Below are 26479 nucleotides of genomic sequence, written 5' to 3'. Positions count from 1 at the left end.
GCCTGTTGAGACAGGCTTACATTTCAGTCAGTTTCCTATGAGTATACTTTGTGTATGTGACTGCACACAACTTGAAGATGTATCCAGTGTCACTGAAGCGCAGTATTCCAAAAATCAAGCGCTTACTTGAGGAAGAACTTTAGAATACAGAGGAAGCAGAAAAATCTGACCACTGAAGATGCTTTTGAAACAAAACAAAAAGCTTATGGTCATATCAAAAAATAAAACTTAAATAATGCTTTTAAAGTTTTACTTTATTTCTTAAATTAGGCAGAGATTTTCATTGTGCTGCATGTAGATCATATACAGTTATCTATAAAATACATACAAATAACACACAAAGGACATACATATTATAAATAAATTATTGCTATTCCAATAACTGGAATATAACACAACAAATCGTACAGAAAAATGAGAAACATAATAATTTTTACAAAATTACTGCTGTCATTGTGACAGTACACTCTTTATAAGAGCAGTTACATACATGTGCTGAATCATTCCAGAGGAACAAGGCCATTCAGCTGACTAAGCCTTCACTTAAGAAAACTTTTCTTTTCACCATATGCCTTGTACATTATTTATGCATATGTCTTAGACTTATTAAATGCTACAAGCAATACACATTTCCTGATTACATTCCAGGTCAGAGTTTTGTGCAGTAAAATGATAATTAAGTTTTCACATTATTTGCAAAACAAGCACTTTCCCGAGACTCACGCTAATCCTTTAAGGAATGCTCTCAGTCACTAAGACACTTCACACTTGTGGAACATATTAGTTCTGTCATGGCTTTAATAGTTGTACACATGTTTTGTAAAACTTGCACCAAGTGGCTAATAAGTTAAATACTGCTTCATTTTTCTTCAGTTGTACTGCAATTCTAAAGCTTTGCCCACTGATGATATAATCATCGCCTTGCAACTTTATACCACACAGAAAGAAAGGCACCAACATACATCATCACAGCCACACCTAAAATCATATATAGGTTTCCCATTACATCAACATTTAAAATGTCAACTTCTGTCAGAAACTTTTTTGTATACCTATAATGGCAATATAACACATCTTCAGGACAGGGTAGTTCATCTCGTCCATCAGCGAGAGTGACAGTAATAATTCCTTGAAATGCAGCTCTGAAGTAACTGATGTAGAACATGAACTCCAGTGAAGATGGGATATCCTTGTGAAATATGTTGAATCCAAACATTGAAATTAGAACAAGCAAAACTGGGCCAAGAAAAACAGCAGCCTGTCAAAGATAAAAGAAAATTTTTAGTGTCCTAGGTTGTATAAAATAATTTATTGAAACTGAATAATTACAAACACATATATGGAAACAGAAGAAATGGATCAGTTGCAAAAGGAAAATATTTCAGCGTGATCCCTTAAACAAATAACAACTTTGTTTCCCATTTCTCTATAACTGAGTTAATGCTACATCTGCTATAATGCTAAGATCAACAAGTCATAAAACGGTAATCTTCCTCCTTATTCTGCAAAATTTGATAAATTCTTTAGAATTTTTGTTGAACATGTTTCCAGTTATCTAAGTCAACCAAAAACAAATGTCCTGCATTATAGTACCTACAGTCTATAAAATGCTGTGTAGTTTTTAATCTCCATTTCTCTTTCCAGATGGAGCTTTTATAGAATTATTTAATAATTGACGTGTTGTCTATGTACAAAGGAGTTTACATAGCAGTTCCTGGGGACAAAATAGGATGTATCTGCAATTAATATTGTAACTGTAGTGAATTAATTGTTAAAATTCTTTCTAAATATGTAGTTATTAGCTGTTACAGTGGGAATAAATGAGCGTAACAGTGAATTTCGTTGGGACCACATTTTGTGTGATGTCTTATACCTTCAAATTTCACCAGCCTTTTAACCAGTTTTTTGTTGTTCTTAGTTGTGATGTAAAGCAAATTCCTGTTCTTTCTGCTACTCAGCTTGATATGTCTTATCCTTAATTCAAGTTCTGTCTAAGGTATACTGACCATTTTATTCAACAAGTCTTCTGAGGTTTCCTAATATTTTGCCTGAATAGATATCATGTCTTTCATCTTTAAGCATGGTATCTGCTCCTCTTACACTTGTTTTGTCTTCCAGAATTTTCTTTCACTCCCTTCACTGTTTCCTTTCTTTAAATGTTAAATGACAGTGGTAATGATCTGTAACCTTGCCTTACACCTTTCTTAATTTACCCAATCCTCACACTTTGCCTTTGTAGAGGCTGTACATTAATCCTCTGTCATTTTACTTTAGCCCCTTTCATCTCAGCATTATGAATACTTTATTCCATCTTGTAGCATTACAGGTTTTCTGCAGGTCGGCAAATGTTAGGATGGTGCCCAGGTTATTTATCTTCACATCATAAAATGCAATATCAGTATAACTTCTTTTATACCTCTGCATTTTCTAAAATCAAAGTGATTTTTATCCATTGTCCTTTGACTTCTCTCTTTATTCACCTACACATTATTCTGCTCTGCAGTTTATGAGTGTAATATGACAGACTATTCAGCTGATTCTTTTCACATCTGTCGACTCAAGCCTTATTTAGTAATGTGCCTTAAATTTTCTGGAAACCTCATGGCAAGTTACTCAGTGTACAGATTTTTAACATCTTTGCAAATAACCTAGTTCCTACAGCTTCCATAAATATTCAAGCCCAAAAATAAATGACCTACTCCTGCCGACTTATGAGCTGAGATAATTCAGTGATCTACCAAACTCGTGCCACATGACTTGCTCTGTTATGTCTTCCATATCTGTGTTCTTCTCTACTGTACAATGAAAGTTTCATTCTGGAATACCTATAGGCCCAAGAACAGACTGTATTTTGGTTAGCTAGTTCCTTCCACTTTCTGTAGATCATATTCACAATAAATGTTATGGTATAGGACTTCATAAAGCAAAATTCTGTACGAGAAATGTGGGAGTAGTCTTGAGTAAAAGAAGTATTAGAAGAGGACAGATTGCTACTCAATGTAAAGGTGACACACTGAGTTGCAGACAAGTATAACAGAACGACTGTTAGACTTCGTGCTTTTAGCCAAAGCCTTTTTCAGCAAGGAGAACTCAGACATATTCACACAGGCAAGTGCACCTCATGCTCATGTGACTGTCCTCCTCTCTGGTCACTCTGATCGGAATGCAACAGTGTCATGCCTACAGAAGCAGCAATCTGGAGTGGGATGGGAAAGTGGAGGGATAGCAGGGTGCTGGCGAGGAGGGAGAGGAATTAGCACAGCCTGACGAAGCATGCGGTGACTAAAGGGTGGATAAGGCTACCAGGGAGCAGCATCAAGAGGCTTTGGGGGTCAGAGGTGGAGTGGAAAAGGAGAGGAGCAGGGAAGGGGAAAAGACGGTTGCATGTGTTGGCATAGAGTGGCACACAGTACACAGTGACAGAGAGGAGTCATGTATGGGGAGGACGTGATACAACAGTACAGTGGTGGGGGGGGGGGGGGGGGGGGGCTACTGTTAGGTGGAGAGTGTGGGGATTGTAGGATGCCTAGGTTGAGGCTACAATGGTTTCAGAAGTATAGAATGTGTTATAAGGATAACTCCCATCTGCACAGTTCAAAAAAAGCTGGTAATGGTGGGGAGAATCCATAGCCTGGATTGCGAGCAGCCACTGAAATTGAGCAAGTTGTGTTCAGCTGTGTGTTGTGCCGTAAGGTGGTTAACTTTGTTCTTGACACAATTTGTTGGTGCCTATTGTTCCAGTCTGGGGCAGTATTGGGTGCCAGCTCTTGGGGATGTTGGAAGGTTTGGGGATGTGTGGGGATATGGCAAGGACAATCTGTTTGCGGACTAGGTCTGGGGAATATTGCCAGTCTGTGAAGAGCTTTTTGAGACCTTTAGTATACTGGGAATGGGAGTTCTTGTCAGTGCAGATATACTGTTCCTGATAGGATGTGTGGGAGGGATTTTTTGTTGTGGAAGAGATGGCAGTTGTCAAAATGCAGGTACTGTTGGTGGTTCCTGAGTTTAATGTGGGCAGATGTTGGGAGGAGGCATCAGAGAAGAGGAAGTCAACACCCAGGAAGATGGCATTCTAGGCTGAGGAGGATCAGATTATCCACATAGGACAGAAGGTGTTGAGGTTGTGAAGGAATGAGGAGCATGTGTGTTGGGCCTGACTCCACAACATGAGGCTATCATCAACGAACCTGAAATACAAGGGGTTTGGGGTTTTGGGAGGCTAGAAAGGTTTCCTCTAGATGTCCCATAAACAGGTTGGCATAGCAGCATGTAATATGTGTGCCTAGAGCTGTGATGCAGATTTGTTTATATAACTTCCCTTCAAAGGATAAATAGTTGTGTGTTAGGATACAGTTAGTAAAGAGTATGAGGAATGAGGTTTGAGTCTGAAGGACATTGGGAGAAGTAGCATTCAACAGTAACAAGACTATGAGCAAGGGGGATGTTAGTGTATAAGGAAATGGAATCAACAGTGACAAGTAGTAATCCAGGTGGTAAGGGGATGGGGATGGTGGACAGTCAATGAAGGAGGTCATTGGTATCTTTGCTTTGGAGGCAAGATTTTGGGCAGTTGGCTGGAGGTGTTGGTGAATGAAATTCTTTCAGTGGAAGCACAATAATGAGCCACAATGGGGCATACAGGATGGCTGGGTTTGTGGATTTTGGCAAGCATATAGAAGTTAGTGATGAGGTGTCGTAGGGGCGAGGAGGGAAATAGATTCAGAAGTGAGCTGGGAAAGGCAAAAGCCTTTAAGTAGCGATCAGAGGTTATGCTGGACTTCTGGGATGGGATCACTCTGGCAGAGTTTATAGGTGGAGGAGTCAGAGACCTTCTGCCAGGTAGTCACTGTGATTCATAATGACAGTGGTGGAACTACAGTCTGCGACTAGGATGATTAGGTCAGGATTTGTTTTGAGGCTTCTGTTGAAAGGCTGGTGCTCTTAGGAACGGAACTGAGGAAGGATGGTGAGGCCAAGTTGGAGGTTAAGAATTCCTGGGGGAAGAATAGGGGTGGTATGATCTATGAGAGGCAGGATTCAAAGTTGCAGTTATGTTGGCTTTGGTTGGAGGGATTGGTGACAAAGGAGTGTTCCCATCACAGAAATTGGGAGGAGGAGAGTAGGTCTTCTACAAGTCAAATGTGGTTAAATTTAGGTGTATGGCTAAAGGAGAGGCTTTTGGGTAGGACTCAAACTTCCATGGGGCTGATGATTTTGGCGGAACAGTTAACATCAGTGTGCTGGGATTGTTTTAGCTCTAGATTTAGTGGAGTGTTGGTGTGGAGTTTAAGAGGATGTGACAAGTTGAAAAGGTCAGCTGGGCAGTTTCTGGAAACTACGAAGGGTTCCTTCTTGTCAGCTCCTCATAGCAACCAGTACCTGAGGTGCGATTGCATCCACACCTCTGTCCACATTGAACCCACCAACCACCAATAGTACCTGCATTTCAACAGCACACCAAAAAATCCTTCCCATATAGCCTGGCCATCCGGGGATAGCATATCTGCAGTGATAAGATTTCCCATGCTTGGTATGCTGAAGGTCTTGCAAAGGACTTCATAGGCGCTATCCCCAGACCTAGTCCGCAAACAGATTTGCCATGCCATATTCCCACACACACTCAATTCCCCCAGGACCCCCAAGAACCAGCTGCAAAGAAGTGCCTCCTTCATCCCCAGTACCAGCTCACACTGGAACAACTGAACCACATCCTCCATGAAGACTTTTATTATCTATCGTTATGCCTGAAATGAGGGATATCCAAGCCAATATCCTTTCCACCTCCCTAAAGTGGTTTTCTGTCTATAACATCTCAATCCATCCCTATGGCACTCCAAATCCCAGCTCCTTGCCACGAGGATCATATCCCTGTGGAAGACCCACATGCAAAACCTGTCAAATCCAATACTTTCTATTCCAATCTTTTCACAGGTTTGTCCTATGCGATGAGAGGCCAGGTCACCTGTGATAGAAGCCATGTCATGTGTCAGAACTGCTGCTATCACTGCATTTTTACACTGGTATGACTACCAACCAGGTGCTGCCCGCTGCCAAACTATGGCCAAGAGCAATATGGATACCCTGTGTTACAACAAGCAGCTGAATATCACATGCTTGATTTCAGTGCTTGCTTCACAACCTGAGCCATCCAGATCCTTCCCTCCTAATATCACATGCCTGATTTCAGTGGTTGTTTCACAACACAAGCCACCTGGATCCTCCCCTCCACCACCAGCTTTTCTGAATTGCGAAGGTGGAAATTATCTTTATAACGCATTATTTGCTCCTGAAATAATTCCAGCCTCAAGCTATGGTAACCAACCAGCCCCCCCCCCCCCCCCCCTGTCCTGTCATTCCTACCATTTCACGTCCCCTAACGCTCAATGTGCACTGCTCTCTGCCACCACAGCCATCAATCTTTTCTCACTTCTATGCTCCTCTCCTGTTTTGCTCCCCATTCCCCAACCGCCCCCCTCCCCCTCCTGTCCCAGCCTCTTGGCTCTGCACCTAGCAGTCTTGTCTAGCAACCACCTTGCCCCTGCATGCTCTGCCTGGCTCCGCTGACTCCTCTCCTCTCGCCTGTATCCTACTAATCCTCCTCCTTCCCTGCCCACTACAGATTGCTGCTTCTGTCAATGCGATGCTGTTGCATTCTGGCCAGAGCAGCTAGAGGTAGTGGTTAGGTGTGTGTGAAGTGCGCTTACTTGTGTGAATATGTATGTGTTCTCCTTTCTGAAGAAGGCTTTGGCCATAAGCTCAATATGTAACAGGTTTTTCATTGTGCCTGTCTGCAACTTAATGTGTCATCTTTATGGTGAGTGGTGTTGTGGTTGGCAGGAGAGCCAACAACGTAATACTGAAGGAGGCCGAAATGCAAGCATTTTAGCTCACGCAGGCTGGCGTGAGGTCTGGAACATGACAAGGGAATTAGAATTGAGAAAAACGGACATAGCTGGTGGAATACTTAACTTTAATCCATTAATGAAGAACGTCGCTCTTTATGGTACATGATTCACAATATCAATAGTACGGATACTGGCGCCTTGCTAGGTCGTAGCAAATAATGTAGCTGAAGGCTATGCTAACTATCATCTTGGCAAATGAGAGCGTAGAAGTCAGTGAACCATCACTAGCAAAGTCGGCTGTACAACTGGGGCGAGTGCTAGGAAGTCTCTCTAGACTTGCTGTGTGGCGGCGCTCGGTCTGCAATCACTGATGATAGTGGCGACACGCGGGTCCGACGTGTACTACCAGCCCGCGGCCGATTTAAAGGCTACCACCTAGCAAGTGTGGTGTCTGGCGGTGACACCACAAGTGGCAATCTATCATTTTCATAATATTGTTGATATTCCTATCTGAACTTTCTGTTGTTTCAAAGTGTTACAAGAAATGTCAAAAGATTGTTATTGTTGTGTCTGTGTCACATTTGTACTAGAATAAAACTTTGTGTTTTAAATTCCTGGCTTGCCCAAATGAACCTTCCTGGGTAAGGAGAAAAAAACAAGAAGTGCTGGATCCAGACTTGAACCCAGAATTTTAAAGTTATGAATACTAAGTGAGAGTTACTGTCAGATTGAAGCTTTGAATTTGGCAATGGGGTAAGCTCTGATTGCTCATATGGCAGTCTGTTGGCCGAGATAAATAAAGATAATGGTTTGAGTACCAGTGTTGGACACTGCATTAATCCATCAGTTAGGTTCATAACTTGTAATGTCTGGATGGAGATAAAGGTCAGATCGTTTATTCAGTCATGCCCCTATCATTATTCACTTGTCATTTATGTGGTATGAGATCTGAAATTGATCAGAAACCACCAACACAGTATCACATTAAGTTGCAATGCAATGCAGAAGCGTCTATAGAAAGGTCCCAGAACTGCTCTCATTAATAAACGGTCACAACGCCCATATAGTACTAGGAACAGAAAGTTGGCTGAAACCAGACGTAAACAGTAATGAAATCCTGAACTCTGATTGGAATGTATACCGCAGAGATAGGCTGGACAGTGAAGGGGGAGGCGTGTTTATAGCGATAAGAAGTGCAATAGTATCGAAGGAAATTGACGGAGATTCGAATTGTGAAATGATTTGGGTGAAGGTCACGGTTAAAGCAGGCTCAGACATGGTAATTGGATGTCTCTATAGGCCCCCGGGCTCAGCAGCTGTTGTGGCTCAGCACCTGAAGAATAATTTGGAAAATATTTCGAGTAGATTTCCCCACCATGTTATAGTTCTGGGTGGAGATTTTAATTTGCCGGATATAGACTGGGAGACTCAAACGTTCATAACGGGTGGCAGGGACAAAGAATCCAGTGAAATATTTTTAAGTGCTTTATCTGAAAACTACCTTGAGCAGTTAAACAGAAAACCGACTCGTGGCGATAATATATTAGACCTCCTGGTGACAAACAGACCCGAACTATTTGAATCAGTTAATGCAGAACAGGGAATCACCGATCATAAAGCGATTACTGCGTCGATGATTTCAGCCGTAAATAGAAATATTAAAAAAGGTAGGAAGATTTTTCTGTTTAGCAAAAGTGACAAAAAGCAGATTACAGAGTACCTGACGGCTCAACACAAAAGTTTTGTCTCAAGTGCAGATAGTGTTGAGGATCAGTGGACAAAGTTCAAAACCATGGTACAATATGCGTTAGATGAGTATGTGCCAAGCAAGATCGTAAGAGATGGAAAAGAGCCACCGTGGTACAACAACCGAGTTAGAAAACTGCTGCGGAAGCAAAGGGAACTTCACAGCAAACATAAACATAGCCAAAGCCTTGCAGACAAACAAAAATTACGCGAAGCGAAATGTAGTGTGAGGAGGGCTATGCGAGAGGCTTTCAATGAATTCGAAAGTAACGTTCTATGTACTGACTTGGCAGAAAATCCTAAGAAATTTTGGTCCTATGTCAAAGCGGTAGGTGGATCAAAACAAAATGTCCAGACACTCTGTGACCAAAATGGTACTGAAACAGAGGATGACAGACTAAAGGCCGAATTACTAAATGTCTTATTCCAAAGCTGTTTCACAGAGGAAGACTGCACTGTGCTTCCTTCTCTAGATTGTCGCACAGTTGACAAAATGGTAGATATCGAAGTAGACGACAGAGGGATAGAGAAACAATTAAAATCGCTCAAAAGAGGAAAGGCCGCTGGTCCTGATGGGATACCAGTTCGATTTTACACAGAGTACGCGAAGGAACTTGCCCCCCTTCTTGCAGCGGTGTACCGTAGGTCTCTAGAAGAGCGAAGCGTTCCAAAGGATTGGAAAAGGGCACAGGTCATCCCCGTTCTCAAGAAGGGACGTCGAACAGATGTGCAGAACTATAGACCTATATCTCTAACGTCGATCAGTTGTAGAATTTTGGAACACGTATTATGTTCGAGTATAATGTCTTTTCTGGAGACTAGAAATCTACTCTGTAGGAATCAGCATGGGTTTCGAAAAAGACGATCGTGTGAAACCCAGCTCGCGCTATTCGTCCACGAGACTCAGAGGGCCTTAGACACGGGTTCACAGGTAGATGCCGTGTTTCTTGACTTCCGCAAGGCGTTTGACACAGTTGCCCATAGTCGTTTAATGAACAAAGTAAGAGCATACGGACTATCAGATCAATTGTGTGATTGGATTGAGGAGTTCCTAGATAACAGAACGCAGCACGTCATTCTCAATGGAGAGAAGTCTTCCGAAGTAAGAGTGATTTCAGGTGTGCCGCAGGGGAGTGTCATAGGACCGTTGCTATTCACAATATACATAAATGACCTGGTGGATGACATCGGAAGTTCACTGAGGCTTTTTGCAGATGATGCTGTGGTGTATCGAGAGGTGGCAACAATGGAAAATTGTACTGAAATGCAGGAGGATCTGCAGCGAATTGACGCATGGTGCACGGAATGGCAATTGAATCTCAATGTAGCGAAGTGTAATGTGATGCGAATACATAGAAAGATAGGTCCCTTATCATTTAGCTACAAAATAGCAGGTCAGCAACTGGAAGCAGTTAATTCCATAAATTATCTGGGAGTACGCATTAGGAGTGATTTAAAATGGAATGATCATATAAAGTTGATCGTCGGTAAAGCAGATGCCAGACTGAGATTCATTGGAAGAATCCTAAGGAAATGCAATCCGACAACAAAGGAAGTAGGTTACAGTACGCTTGTTCGCCCAATGCTTGAATACTGCTCAGCAGTGTGGGATCCGCACCAGGTAGGGTTGATAGAAGAGATAGAGAAGATCCAACGGAGAGCAGCACGCTTCATTACAGGATCATTTAGTAATTGCGAAAGCGTTACGGAGATGATAGATAAACTCCAGTGGAAGACTCTGCAGGAGAGACGCTCAGTAGCTCGGTACGGGCTTTTGTTGAAGTTTCGAGAACATACCTTCACCGAAGAGTCAAGCAGTATATTGCTCCCTCCTACGTATATCTCGCGAAGAGACCATGAGGATAAAATCAGAGAGATTAGAGCCCACACAGAAGCATACCGACAGTCCTTCTTTCCACGTACAATACGAGACTGGAATAGAAGGGAGAACCGATAGAGGTACTCAGGGTACCCTCCGCCACACACCGTCAGGTGGCTTGCGGAGTACGGATGTAGATGTAGATGTAGAAATGATGACAGAGTAAACATAGAAGGCAAGTAAACATAGTTTTGAGGGATAACTGTTCAGATGATGGTCAGCCTCTAGCTGTCAGCTGTAACACATCTCCAGGGCAGCAATTTACATATTTAGTTTATCCTGTTATTTCTTAGTAGTATACATTTCTTAATTTCTGAGTGTGTTTTTGTATTTACAAAGTTTAATCTTGTGTTTGTAAGTAAGAAAGTTTTGTAAGTGTAAAGACGGGCAGTCAGTAGTGCAGTAGTTGCTCATTTGCTTGTTTTCAAGACAAGCAACTGCTCGGTACAGCCTAGTTAGCCACTCAATCTAGCTCCAAATATCGCCTATGACAAACCTCCAGGGCAGAAAGTTATGTATTTAGCTTTTCCTGTGGTTTCTTAGTAATATATATTGCTTAAATTTTTTGTGTGTTTTTGTATTTAAGAAGTTTAACCTCATGTTCTGTGAGTGTAAATTCAGGTAGTCTATAGTTCAGTTGTTATATCTACTGAACAGCTGGATACATGTTTCATTAAACTATCAGCATCCATTGGTGACACATCAGGATGGTAAAAAGGAGGGTATCTAGGTATCTTTTAGCTTTTATAATTTATGTCTTCAGTTAGTCTTACTAGGAGGGGTAGGATGTGTGCATGATTTGTGCAGATGTAGGAGCAGCTGGCTGCAGTTTGCAAACAGCTGAATGTGGTTTTGGCTACAATCAGTTACTCCAGGCTGCTCCTTGGCGTGTATCAGTGGTGGAGAATCTGGCCTGTCACATGGCGTACCTCAAGTGTCACTTGTTTCACCCACGAGCTATGCCACTGAGGCACCTCCGAGTGGACATGACATGGTGGATCTGCACTCACAGCAGGGTGAGTGGCTGGTGGTAATGCATTTGCGTCACTCGAGGAAAAAGGCCAATGCTGGGCACCTGGCCTCGCCTATCTGCCCTGTGGGTGAACTGGTGACTGTTCCTTCAGCAAGGTCCAAGCAGGCACATGTGGGCAAGGGCTTGCTAATTATTGGGAGCTCCAACATTAGGCACTTTTTGGAGCTCTGTAGTAAGATAGCATTCACAGCTGGAAAGAAAGCCAATTTGCACTCGATACATTTGCTGGGAGGTGTCATTTGAGGTGTGGAGACGGCTATTGAGCGTGCAGTTGTCTGCAATTTGTGGCTCACTTTGGCACCATGACACCTATTACTTATGTTATGAGGCCATCCTTAGTTTGTGTAGTTAGCTGGTAGAGTTGGTAAAGGAAGCTGGTCTCATGCGTGTGGTGCAAGCAGAGCTTTCAGTTTGTAGTATTGTGTCCAGTGTTGATTGTGGTCCTTTGGTTTGGATCTGAGTGGAGGATCTCAACCATAGCTTTTGTCAAGTCTGTGATGATCTTAGCTGCAGATTTTCGGATCTGCGTTATCAGGTGGGGAATTGTAGGACTTCCCTTGATAGGTCAGGAGTGCGCTACATGAAGGAAGCACTTACTTGGGTAGAACAGTTCTTGTGGGGTGCACATGGTTTTTTTTTAGGCTAGGCTGTAGATTGAGGTACTCTGCTGAACACTTGCCAGTCGATACACAGGCCACATTCAGAGTAAAGACATTTCACCTTTCAAAATGTTATCAATAAATTGTTTAAGTATTCATAAGAAAGTTTCTGAATTTACTGCCCTCCAAGACAGTTCTTACACTCAAGTTATTCTTTGTACCAAGATCTGGCTAAAACCCAAAATAGAAAGCTCTGAGATATTTAGTGAGTAAAGGAAAATTTATCACAAAGACAGATTAGGCACCATACGAGGGGGAGTGTTCTTTGCAGCTGAAAAAAATATTGTCTCTATTGAAGTTGAACTTTAGTGTGACAGTGAAGTTATCTGGTAGTGTATAACAGGTCTAGGTGAAACCAAGTTAATTGTTGGAGGTTTTTACCTGCCATCTGATTCTGCTATGGTTTTTCTCGCATCATTCAAAGAAAGCCTATGGTCAGCAGTGTGTAAAAACTCATATCATGCAATACTAATTGGAGGTGATTGAAACATACCAATTACAGACTGGGACATGTATGGATTCATTGCGAGAGGTACAGAAAGGCACTCTTGTAAAGTACTTTTGTACATGTTTTTTGAAAACTGTCTTGAGCATCTAGTTCAGCTGCCCACACACAATGGTAATATCTTAGCTCTTGTAACTACAAACAGACCAGTCGTTGTTGTTGGTCTCACAATACAGAGGTGATTACTGATCATGTCATCATCATAGCAATAGTGGTTACAAAAGTTAATTAATCAGTCAAGAAGGCTAGGAGAGCGTTTCAGCTTGAAAGACCAGGTCAGCAACTGTTAGCATATCACTTATACATTGAGTGCAGTCATTCAGTTCCAGCATGATAGACATAGAGGTATTATGAGTGAAGGTTAAACACATTGTAAATCATGTTCTGGGAAAGTATGTGTCTAGTAAATGGACTAAGGATGGAAAAAACACAGCTCAATTTAGCAACAAAATTTGGAAAATGGTGAGGAAGCAAAAGCTCTTGAACCTTTCGTTCAACAGAGAAATGGCAAATGATGGCAGGCAAAGGTTAATAGATATATGTGCATTTGTGAAAAGTTTTACGCATGAAGTAAAGTTGTACGCACGAAGTATAGGGTAATTACTACCATCGTACCTTACCAAAAGATCTGGCTGAGACCCCAAGAAAATTCTGGTCCTACATAAAATCACTAAATGGGTCTAAGGCTTCCATTGAGTCCCTTGTTGACTAGTCTAGTGTGGCAGTTGAAGGTAGCAAACAAATGCTGAAGTTTTAAATTTGCATTTAGGAAATCATTCATGCAGGAGAATCATACAAACATACCATTGTTTGACCATCATACAGAGTTCCTTATGGATGGCACACTAATAAACATCACTGGCATAGGCTAGGCCTGTATGGAATCCCAGTTCAGTTTCACAAAGAGTACTCTATGCCATTGGCCCCAAGGACAGGATGAGGCCCCTCCACACCTACACCGATGTGGTGACCAAAGCCGTTGGTCCCTTACTTAGCTTGCATTTATAGTGAATCTCTCGCCCAGTACAAAGTCCCAAGGGACTGGAAAAAGGCACAGGTGGCTCCTGTATATAAGAATAATGGACCCACAAAGTTACAGAACAGTATCCTTGACACCAGTTAGTGCAGAATTCTAGAACATATTCCAAGTTTGAATATAATAAATTTCTTAGAGACCAAAAAGCTTAAGCCCATGAATGAATACAGTTTTAGAAAGTGTCATTTGTGTGAAACTCAGCTTTCCTTTCTCTCATATGATGCTGGAATGGCAACAGACAGATTCCTCATTCCTAGATTTCTGAAAGGCATTTGACACAGTGCCCCACTGCAGACTGTGAATGGAGGTATGAGTTCACGGAATGGGTTCCCAGATATGTGAGTGGCTTGAGGACTTCTTAAGTAACAGAACCCAGTACATTGTCCTTGACAGCAGATATTCATCAGAGACAAGGGTACTGTCAGGAGTGTGCCATGAAATGCTATTATTTTCTATATACATAAATGATCTGACAGACAGGGTGGGCAGCAGTTTGTGGTCATTTGTCAAAGATGCTGTGTTGTATGGGAAGGTGTTGAATACAAGTGATTGTAGGATGATACAAGATGACTTAGACTAAATTTGTAGTTGGTGTGATGAATGAAAGCTAGCTCTAAATGTATAAAAATGTAAGCTAATGCAGGTGAGTAGGTAAATCAAACCTATAATGTTTTGATACACCATTAGTAGTATTCTGCTTGACACAGTAACATCATTGAAATATCTGGGGTTAATATTGCAATGTGTTATGAAATTGCACAAGCATGTGAGTGTTTTGGTACGGAAGGCAAAAGGTCAACTTCGGTTTATTGGCATAATTTTAGGAAAGTGTGGTTGATCTGTAAAGGAGACTGCATACAGGATGCTAGTGTGACCAATTCTTGAGTACTGCATAGTGTTTGGGACCTGCACCTGGTCAGATTACAGGAATACATTTTAGCAATTCAGAGGCAGGCTGCTAGATTTGTTATCATAGCTTTGAACAACATGCATGTGTTATGGAGGTGTTTTGGGAACTCAAATGGGAATACATGGATGTGATAGAGCTGTTTGAGGAATGCTGTTGAGAAAATTGAGAGAAGCAGCATTTGGAGCTGACTGCACAACAATTCTACTGCCATCAATGTACATTTCGCATAAGGACCGCAAACATAAGCTAAGAGAAATTAAGGCTCATATGGAGTCATACAGACAGGAATCTTTCCCTTGCTCTTCCTGCGAGTGAAACAGAAAAGGAAACTACTATTAGAAGTAATAGTACAGGGTACCCTCTGTCACACACCATTTGGTAGTTTGGGGAGTATGTATATAGACATAGATAGTATGTGTGTGTGGGGGGGGGGGGGGGGGGGGGAGGTAGTTGCACATGGTCTCCCTTTGTTCCTTAAGTGATTCTATTTCAGTAGCCAACATTGTTTGGACCAGAGCTCCCATGCATGTGTATCTTGAAAACAACTGATTTGAGATTGCAACACAAAGAGCTTTTCAGCAACAGTTCAACATTCCACACAACAGTGCCATTCCTAATGTGAATACAATTTGGTCCTAGGATCAGCAGTTGGAGCAAACTCTTAGCACACTAAGAAGAAAAGGATAGTTGCTACTCACCATATAGCGGTGATGCTGAGTTGCAGATAAGCACAACAAAATGACTGTCAGAAAGTGAGCTTTTGGCCAACAAGGGTGTCATAAGATATAGACAACATACACACTTACACAAATGCAACTCACGCACACATGACCACAAACAGCCAGACTGGCCGTGTGTGTGTGTGTGTGTGTGTGTGTGTGTGTGTGTGTGTGTGTGTGTGTGTGTGTTGCATTTACATGATTGTATGTGTATGTTGTCTATATCCAGCGAAGGCCTTGTTGTCCGAAAGCTTACTGTTCGACAGTCTTTTTTTTTGTGCGTATCTGTGACTCAGCACCTTCGCTATATGGTGAGTACCTACTATCACTTTCGTAATATTGTCATTATTCCATCCTGGATTTTTCATTGTTTACAAAGAGGTATACATAGCCATTGCAGATCCATCAGAACACCTGAAAATGTGCAGCTGGTGAGAAGAGCAGCTGAGCAATCACCAAGATATTCTGCCTGAAGGCATGCTGTTGCATTGGGGTTTTCAGACCACAGTTTTAGGAGGATTCTGCATTTCGACTTAAATTTCCACCCCTTCAGAATACAGTGGTTCCAAAACAGTCCAACAGACTACACCAACTGCTGAGGTCTGTGTGAGGAAATGCTTGCAATGGTGTACATTCTCACCTAAGTGGGATTGTGAATAAACAAAATTTTCACTACTGGGCTGAAAAAAACCCCCAAATTCTTCAACAAAGTTTGCTACGTTCCCCTAAACTAACAGTGTGATGTCCCATTATCACAATCTGGCGTGAATGGCCTGTACTTCTTTGAGGAGGAAAGTGTGACTGAATATGAATTCCAGACATTATGTTTCAATGTTGCAAAATTTTCTGCAGCCCAGAATCAAACAGATTGTTGAAGAAGAGGGATTAGGGGACTTTTTACAACAGGTTGGGGTGTAGCTCACACAGCCTGAAATTTATTTTATGTTTTGAGAGAAATGTTTCTGGTACATATGGTCTTTGAGGGGTGGTCTGCGTGATCACCAAATTTGAGCATTTGTGACTTCTTTCTTCAGGGATATCTGAAAGAAAAGGTGTTTAAACACTGCCCTAAAACCTACCAGAGCTAATGGATCAAATTATTGAAGCAGTGAATGCCATACCCCGCAACATGTGCAAACAAGCTCTTCAAAATGTCATAGATCGTCTCCAAAAGTGTATTGCTGCTAACGGCTACCACCTTGAGAACATTATTTTCAATACTAAATGAATATAGAATGGTATGAACATCTAACTCTAAAAACAAAAAGATTTTTTCTCTATATACTCCAATTTCTTTTTTATAGCTTCTCAAAACTGCATAACTGTTTTGTCACACCCTTTAAATGTTAAAAAGCCAATCAGAAACTGTCTAACAACCACTTGACAGTTCTTTAAAATTACAAAAATTGTTTTGAAAGAAACACTACCTTTGTTGGAGTCAGAGCACCAATAATGAATCCTGACCCTTGAGCTGCCAGGGATGCTACATTAGTCAGAATAAAGAACATGGCTATCCTGTATAGCTCTGGTGGCTGACTTGTTGCATAATATGAAATTCCTAGGTAAATGCTGTTACATGCAATCTGTAAAGGCAAAAAATTTAAAATTAGTAACAAACCAGAACATTTAGTAAAAGTCTGTTACACGTGCACACAAAGTATAACGAAAAATATTACTTCAAATACTTGAAAAGTAATATGATGATTTCGGTATTTTTCATAGTTTTGTATGTTACATGTTCTATACATACTCAAAAGCAATGGAAGGCAAATATCATGAACACCAAGCAGATGAATGGATACCACCTACTATAAAAGTATAAACATTGCAGCAACTTTGATTGCACATGCCTCTCATATAGTGTTGAGTAAGTAACAAGGCCAGGATAACTTCAGCACAAAGTACAAAAAATTAGTCACTTCAAGGGAACACACTAATACCATGTAACACTGTGTAGCCTGGACATTAAGCTCAATCTGGTGAGAAGGAAGTCCACAAGTTTTTTCAGGTTTGCCATATCCTACTGAAACCACTCATTGGCAATGAATGAGTGGGCCTGACTTGTGACAGAGAAACCCTCCAAAAATGTCATGTAGGCACCTCCAACCTGTACTACACCATACAGACACACTGCAGTGTAAACACCTCACTGGGCTCTCTGTGCACTCAATACCTCGCTTTATTTCAAAATTGCAACTTGCCAGGCCACACTGCAGCATTTACAACCAGTTACCAGTCAGTTTATGTGTGGTCCACTGTTCACAGAAGCAGATAAACCCCATGTCTTCAATGGTCTTCTGTGAGGTACCAACTCCAAATGTCCATAAAGGCATTTCTCTTTGCATTTAGTTGAGATGGGCTTGGATTCTCTGACAGCAGCAATCCTTGTCAGTTTTGAAACCAACTAATTTTAAGGTTTATATAAAACACCACCAACTCACCTGCTATTGAAGTAATTTGTGGCAGAAGCAGAGGTGGTAATCTACAAATATTTCAAAGTATTAACAGCTGTGGCAGCACAAGGCAGAACATGCAGAAAATTGTGATTGGTAGGGCATGACACAGATTTGATTGTTGTTAGGCAGGATTTTTTTATGACCCTGTTCTTACAACTTCCTACATGGCTCTGCTACACCATTCCTTGCAGACACATTGAACAGTCCATGCTAATACACTAAGAAACCAAGCAATTTCATTCACAGTGTGCTCATTGACATATCGAATCACGATAGTTCCTTTCTGCCATTCTGTCACATCTCCATGTCAACACATCTGACTGCAATGATTCCATACATCCCTGTAACACATACACACCTCCTCACTGTCATAACTTTGTCAGCTGTATAGAGTCACATGACTAACTGATACCAGTTCTGCAGCATTCTGAAGTGACCAGCGTGTTGTGTCGAGGGAGTAGTTGAATTTTGCCCAGTGAGCTCAGAAATAAGGCCAACAATACTTTAGAAAAAACATGGAGCCTGAATTATCAGTAACTGAACAAGGTGTGTTTAAGACCACTTCATGTAAATAAACTGAAATTCTTGCCTTCATCCTAAGTAAATTGAAATGAGACAGACAAAACACAAGTTATGACAGTTTTCTTAGACCTTCAGTTTCCCCAACACCATCCCCTCTCTATTTTCAGCAATAGTTCAACATTCCACACAACAATGCCATTCCTAATGTGAATACAATTTTGTCCTGGACTCGGCAGGTGGAGGAAACTATTAGCACACTAAGAAGAGATAAAATATTTTGTGTGTTCAGAAAATCAGTATAAGCACGGTCCAACATTTCTAAACAAGCTTAGTGCAGGGTTTGTGGGAACTCACACAATTTTAGGTACTCCATAAAAAGGAAGTTCTAAGTGCTTAAACTGGAGGATGTTGGAGGCCATGGGATGTCACCAAAACAGGAAATGACCCTCCCTGGAAAGGAGTGACAAACCAACTCGATAGACCCACACGCAGTGTGCATGGTGGCCCCATGCTGTTGATAATAAATGTTGTTCTTGTTATGTAGATATCACTATCACAGCTAAGGCACAAAATAGTTTTAAGCATATGATGTAATGTTCGGTGTAGACAGTCACAGTGGCATTTCCATCTTTAAAAAAATATAGGCCAATGATGTTCAAATTGCTAACTGCACACCACACTATTACACTCTCTGCATGGAACAGTGTTTCATGAATGATGCATGGATTCTCAGAAGCTCAATTTAGCTTGTTAACATCCCCACTCAAATGAAAATGAGCTTCACTGCTTATGATGATTTTCACATTTGGATTGTCTTCAAGCAGCATTTATATTTGAACTGCCAAGTCCTATCATTGCTCATAATCTGTTGCATTCAGCTGCTGAACAATACATGTCTTGTATGGATGAAATGTTAAATCTTTCTTCAAAATAGTCTGAAATGGCATCAGATGGTGAGAGCATTGCAGAAGTTTCCCCACTCTACCTCCACAGGACCATCGAACTAGCCATTTCAATATCATTCAGTTCTCGTTAGTCACTTGTACATACAGTATGCAATACATTTTACACAGGAACTTCTGTATTATCCAGTGGTGATGCTTATATAGCATACAGCTTCATTTTACTTGACAGTATCAACTTTCGTTTACTGAGGTGAAGGTTACTGGTGTAATAATGTCATTGTGGCCTGGGCACATCCAAAAATGTTTCACTTTCTTACAAAAGGTGATCATATACTTTTGAAGACAGAAAATCATCTAACAGGTTGACATGCCATGTCTTGGAATGGTTTTAAGAATGTGGAACAAGTTTTCTCTCTCTTGGATAATTTCCAAAGTTCCATATTGGAATCCTACTGATCATCTGTGAGACATCATCAAAAGGCATGCCTTTAGGCATTTTATACACCTTTAATTATGCAGAGGAGTTCAGTGCATACAAAATGACTAGTCATGCTGCATCACAATTGTGCTACCAATTCCTCATTTAAAATAATTCAGCTGTCACAGACTGTGAATCAGTTGTCCTCCAAGGTGCTGTCTTTCGTGTTTGGATTGGCTGGATGTAAATGAATGCATTAACTATTCTGTCTGCAGAAAACATTTGCTTGAATATTCCTTTAACACTGTGGAAACGAGGAGGGTTAACTAGTATCGTGCAATTTTGTAATGTAACTGGTATCATGATATCTGTCAGACTCCAGAAATTTACTGTTGATTTGTATAATGTTGTCTTAACTTATTAGTGTTTTGTTAACCTCAACTAGTTGTGTTTTCAAACATAAGAAAGTGAAATCTGACAAAGAATATTACTAATCAAGAAGAAAACACACAAAGTACACAAGTGACGTTCTGAAAAATTGGACTTTCCTACATTCCTCAAAAATTTAGAAATATAACTTTTAGTTATTAATCCTGTGCTATGCTAGTCTTTCTTCAGCACCAAGAATCAGAAACAGAAACAAAATTTCTGGAAAACTTTAAGAATAAATTTATATTTTGATGTTCACTTTAAAATTTTTTTAGAGACCACATTGCAGGCATTATGTAAGTACTGGGTCCTGGTGTCTATTTTACACACAATCTGTAACCCATATTTTTCTGGTTTCTTGGCTCGTACATCTGAAATCTATGCTGACTGTGGAATGGCACAAGCATTTCATCAATGCACAGAGCACAGCCTTGAGAGTAACATTACTGACAGCTTGTAATAAATCTGTTGAAAATGTTTGACACTGCAGCAATTGCATTCTTCTTTTTTCTTTTCTGCCTTGTCATCTGGATGCTCAAGTAGAAGAGAAGTTGATATAAACAAAAACTTTTTCTTACAGTTCTGTGAAAAATAATTCATCCAGTTCCACCCACCGAGAAAAGATTATCTATGGGGTCATTGTCAGGCTTGGATATTGTTGTGAATATAAATCAGCCTACAAAAGTTTTCAGTTCAATAACATAAATATCATGTAGAAAATATGTAATCTTTTATCAGTACTTTTATTTTACTGATTGTATTCTTCAATTACTGCATAATCTCATCTAAAATGTTATAAGTAAAAAGTAGACCCAAAGTTGTTCAGCATCTGGGTTCCTTCCCAAGACATTAGCCCTAATCACAGACCAGGAATCTGCAACTCTATGGTATGTTGCCTCCTTCTGATGTTAGCTGGTGGTTGTGCTTTTCTCCATCTCAAACAGTTTCCTTTACCATAAATGTAGAAATCACAGCCACATGACTGTTTTTACTGTGATTATCTTCACCTGTTTGTCCTCCATTTATGGTGGAGTAGATGGATGAGGATGTTTAAAATAATAATTAAAATAGTATAGTCAGTCAATGTGGTTGAATGGTATATGCCAAATTAGAAAACTTGGTTGTTGTTGTTTTATTATTATTATTATTATTATTATTTTTACAAGTGTCTGGTATATATTTTGGAAGCTTACCAAATGTTGCAAAATCCTGAAAAGATAATGATAACAGCTTCCAGTACGAAGAACATACTATGCCCTTACACATGCCCTTTGACGGGCAGTGTATATTAGTAAGTCAAGAAGACCTTTTCTCATTGTCAGTTGTCTACAGAGACTCCAACGCCGTGGGACAAGTTTTTATAAATTTCTGTATTATACCTGCCCCTCTAATACACTTAACAAATGAAATAATCCTGCTTATATGTGGTTATCCAATGAAATTTAAATCTAAAAAGAAGTGTTTTACATACCTGAATTGGAATTTCCACAGACAGCAGTGACAAATAGTAAGATGGCAATGAGTACCACTGATTGAAGTGCTCACTCTTGATTATCTTCAGTTCCAGTGGGACTGAAACAAGAATTGCCATTAGTTTTCCTTTCAAATGTAATCTACTCATCAAAACTTGCAGCCTTTAATGAGAAAAACAGAATCAATGCCCCTGTTTATTTAGCAGAAAATCCAGGATGGAATGTAACAATATCATGAAAAGGATAGTTGCTACTCACTATATAGTGGAGATACTGTGTCACTGATAGGCATGACAAAAAGACTGTCAGAAAGTGAGCTTTCAGCCAACAAGACCTGGTTCGGAAATAGACAATATGCATGTATACACTCGCGCGAGTGCAACTCACACACAAATGACCACAATATCTGACTGCTGAGGGCAGACTGGGTGCAGCAGTGCATGACGGGAAAGGCAATCAGGTGGTGGGGAGAAGGAGGAGGCTATGGGTGGAAAGCGGTAGGAATAGCAGGGTAGGGTTGGGGGACAGTAGAAAGGGCAGGGATAGCAGGGTAGGGGTGGGGGACAGTGAAATGCTGCCTGTGGGAGCATACAGAGATGAGGTGGAGAGAGGGTAGGGCACCTAGGTGCAGATCAAATGGATGGCAGGAACTGCGGGTAGCGCAAAAATAGAGAAGTAAAAAGACTGAAAGTGCGGTGGTGGAATAGAGGGGTGTGTATTGCTGGAATAGAAACAGGGAAGGCAGGCTACCTGAGAAACTAGTAGTGATTCATATGCTTAGCTGCAGCCATTGTGCTGCATTCTACTTGGGCATGACAACCAACAAAATGCCTGTCCAGGTGAATGGCCACCAACAAACTGTGGTCAAGAAACACCTGGACCACTAATTTGCTGAACATGTTGCCCAACACAACATTCTTCATTTCGATGACTGCTACACAGCTTGTGCCATCTGTATCCTCCACACCAACACCAGCTTTTCTGAACTGCACAGGTGGGAACTCTCCTTCCAGTATATTCTACAATTCCATAACCCTCTTGGCCTCAACCTTTGTTAGTCGTTGTTCTTACCCATCAGTCCCTTCCCTGTTCCCATTTCAGCACTACAGAGCCCACTGTTGTACCAACGCACCCACCGTCCTTTTACTTCCCACCTTTTCGGTTACCGCCCCCCCCCCCCCCCCCCCCGCCCTCCATCTAACCTCTCAACTGCACCTAGCTGCCCAACCCTCACTTCACCTCATCACTATATGCTCCCACAAGCAGCGCTTTACCGTCCCTGACTCCTACTCTGCTGTCCCTTCCTCTCCCTGCCCCAACCTCCTCCTTACTCTCAACACCCGGCTGCCTCTCCCATCATGCACTGCGGCTCACAGTGTGGCCTCAGCAGCCAGAGACTGTGGTCTTATGTGTGTGTCTGTGTGCATTTTTGTCCATTTCCAAAGAAGGCCTTGTTGGCTGAAAGCTCACTTTCTGTCAGTCTTTTTTTGGTGCCTATCTGCAACTCGGCATCTGTGCTATATGGTGAGTAGTAACTATCCTTTTTATAATATTGTTTCTTGAGTAGTATGGTCATTAATTATTTGTTAATTGGATACAGGAGAAGTTAGTAATGTTTCTTGGAAAGATTCCCTTTTCCCTGTCATGCTTTCCATCCCTGTTCCACTTTAAAATTGGCTTCTCTCCTCTACCATTTGTAATCTGCTCAGCCTAGACCAGAACTCAACACAGTGGGATCACAACTGTGCATCCATCTCTGTATTCAACATTTACTCATGAGTTCAAAGTTTAAGCAGTCATTTACACTACTTACGTGGCTGTCAGTCATCAAATACAGACCACCATCATATTTAAGACAAATGGTTTTTATGTTCTGTTCAGGATTCCCATTATGGGACTTAAGGACTTTTTCACAATATAAAGTGAATATGGTCGTGGCCCAATATGAATAATAAACCCTTAAACAGGCCCTGCAATAATTGAAGACCCAGGTATTCATTTGTCTCACTGTTTTTAGGTGAAAAAGTATCATTACATTTACGTAACAGCCAAACAAAGCTCTTGCACTCTGTGCATCTCATGTAGTCCAGAATAGGTCCCTAACAAATGTGTCTACTTCCATGCAAGAGGATGTGAAAGAGTGTATGTCTGAACTTACTCCAATTTTGTATGTGATACTTACAGTGAAGAGTGACTGCCATTTTCCCAGTGTACAGAAGGAAAAGCACTGTTCCATATAAATAAACAAAATCTGCAAACACTGCATCTGCTGAGTTGCCACAGTTGTAATAAAGATATCCAAAAACCAGCCCAATGGTCAAATGAGCTAAGAGCCTGTTGATGAGGTGACTCTGCAGAGCAAAAAAGCAAAGCAATAATAGGAATGTTCTTGTATAAAGCAGATTACATTTTACTAATGGCTGACAACTGAATAGTTGTTGTGTTAGTAATATTATTACCATCATTACTGTCATTATTATTATTAAATAGCATAGTAACAAATTAACTTAGCTCCCTGAGACTACTTCCATTTATTAACTTACACAGTCTCGACGTAGGCATGTGAGGCTCCTCCTGTACAATAAATAGTACTGTAGAAATATATTAGCTCCTTGAGTATGTTTTTCCTCCTTGTGTGATTGTTTATTTTTATTTTTATCATCACTAAAATGGTATTCCAGTTTATGCAGATCCACGTCTTGAAAGAAAATAAACATACTCAATAAAATATAGCATTGGTTATTAGGTATCATAGACCTAAGGATGATCAGTTAATCAGAAATATAAGTATTGTTACACACACAAAATAAAGTGGATAAATGGGAAGTGTACATGTGACATCACTTTTGTCCACAGTCTCGTGCAGAGTAAGATACATTAGGTGGTAAGTGAGGCAACAAGCCTCCTATTTAAATTTTGCACAATTGAAAACAACGAAGACATCTGCTGAGATATCAGAAGGAGAAATACTACTGTCTTGGATGTACCCAAAAGATAATGGATTATTCTATTTGATGAGAAAATTCCAAGAAACATGTCACTCCTTATTACATGGTCACAGAAGCAGCAACATTACTAATAAGTCATCAATACTGAAAAATGTTATCTGGCAATAAATGAATGTTACATATCCCCAAAGCAGTCACTAAATATTGACAGAATGTTAGCAACTAGTTAGTAGTATCTAAGTGACATTATAAAATTGAGTACCAGAAAATAAAATTTACCCATATTACACAACACGGAAAATAAAAAAAATTAACAAGACTTAAGACATGGAAAATATAATATTCAATCTGTTCTGTGTTGTAATACAGGAAAGGAAACAATTCAAAGTTTCACACAAAACAACAGAGAATGAGATGGGTTGACTATAAAGACAATGAACTGACAAGAAACTGTATTGAATTCCCAAATGATTTGTCCATTTTTTTACTTGATAGATTTAGCACATATTCCAGGACCAAATGAGTTGGCACATTTCATGCAAATCACTGAATGTCAGTTAAGTAAATCACTAGACCAAGAGTCCTACCTGGAGAGCAGTGAGTGTTGACTGTGGATGGCAAACTAGGATCCATGCTAGAGCCAGAGTGTCAACCAGGACCATCAGTATTACTCTGATGGAAGCTAGACTATGAGAAATGATGCTCTTCACCAGGCTCCCTCTTATGCAAACCTTTCTAGCTATCTCCAATATTGTAGCAAAAGATTCAGATGGGCAGCTGAATGGCAAAAAGTTGTAATTAAGGGGTTGGGAGCAGATTTTGCCATGGTGTTAGTGGTGATCAGTAGCTGGAGTGAGACTGACAAGTAAAGTGGAATCTACTCAAATGTATCAAGCAGCAATATAAGATGCTGATTCTGGCATAATGGTATAGAGAGCAAGCATTAGATTACAAAGATTATATGTCCGTCTTGCTGAGCGAACAATGAGCAGCGTGCTTACACGCAGAGCCACATCCATTCTATTCTATTACCTTTCCTACAATATGACAGATACATCTGTACCTTCAGGACAATGCCCATAAATATACTTCTCATGCCCTCCACAATGTTTGTAAATTCTCTTGACAATCACCAAGTTTGTATCATACATAACGGGACAGCAATTAGTTGGTCAGCATTAGAAGCTATATCATTAAACCAGTTGCAATGAAAGGTAGAAGAAGCATAATATACTATCTCTCAAAATGAAATGTAGTACCACTATTATTGATATTTCTGTTACAGGAGTCTCATCTAAATCCTTGTCATGTGCACCGATTTTTGTGTAACAAAGCAGGCAATGGCCTTGCCACAATGGTAACAATGGTTCCTGAAAGATCACCAAGCACTCTTGGCAAGCAGGATGCACTCAGCCCTTGTGAGGCAAACTGAGAGGAGCTACGTGATTGAGAAGTAGCAGCTCCAGTCATGAAAACTGACAATACCAGGAGAGCAGAATGCTGACCACATGCCTCTCCATAACCACATCCAATGATGCCTATAAGCTGAGGATGACATGGCAGTCAGTTAGTATTGTTATGGTCTTTCAAGGCCTGTTCAGATTGAGTAATATTAGAAGTAGAAGTAGAAGAAGAAGCAGCAGCAGCAGCAGTAGTAGTAGTAGTAGTAGTACATATATTTCACCTACAATGCAATTTTACATTCCTTAAGGCTATATCCTGAGATACTGCACAAGAGAGACATTTTCCATAGCAGATCGCCAACATCTTATAAACAAGTAAATTGTCATTTTTCTCACATGTATGAAAATGAGTTTCTACCATTTATAGAAGCATTTACAGTTTATTGACAAAGATAAAAATTACAAAAGAACATGAAGTTTATAACAGAGTCCTTATTTTGAAAAGCACCTTTACTTAACGTCTCTACAATAATTATGAATAATTTTTGGCTCTACCAGTACTTATTTTTCTGTTTCTGCAGTGTTCAGTATATT

General features: G+C 40.6%; 1 protein-coding gene across 7 annotated transcripts in view; it reads right to left on the bottom strand.

Moving 5' to 3' along the window:
- Window positions 1-233: 233 nt before the first annotated feature.
- The window catches only part of LOC126278977 (ATP-binding cassette sub-family G member 1-like), a 773827-nt gene continuing 747581 nt past the window's right edge, over window positions 234-26479 (bottom strand). For all 7 annotated transcript variants that reach the window (XM_049979275.1, XM_049979272.1, XM_049979273.1 and 4 more), the window contains 5 exons: window positions 24078-24232; window positions 23717-23885; window positions 21534-21634; window positions 16760-16915; window positions 234-1258 (listed from right to left, as the gene is read on the bottom strand). In XM_049979275.1, the coding sequence (XP_049835232.1) occupies window positions 914-1258; window positions 16760-16915; window positions 21534-21634; window positions 23717-23885; window positions 24078-24232 (926 nt within the window). In that variant the 3' untranslated portion in view covers window positions 234-913. The remainder of the gene's footprint in view (window positions 1259-16759; window positions 16916-21533; window positions 21635-23716; window positions 23886-24077; window positions 24233-26479) is intronic.

Source organism: Schistocerca gregaria, chromosome 6, assembly GCF_023897955.1.
Source record: "Schistocerca gregaria isolate iqSchGreg1 chromosome 6, iqSchGreg1.2, whole genome shotgun sequence".
Classification (NCBI taxonomy): domain Eukaryota; kingdom Metazoa; phylum Arthropoda; class Insecta; order Orthoptera; family Acrididae; genus Schistocerca; species Schistocerca gregaria.
Note: the sequence above shows the minus strand (reverse complement) of the source record. Positions and strands in the feature narration are given on the sequence as shown.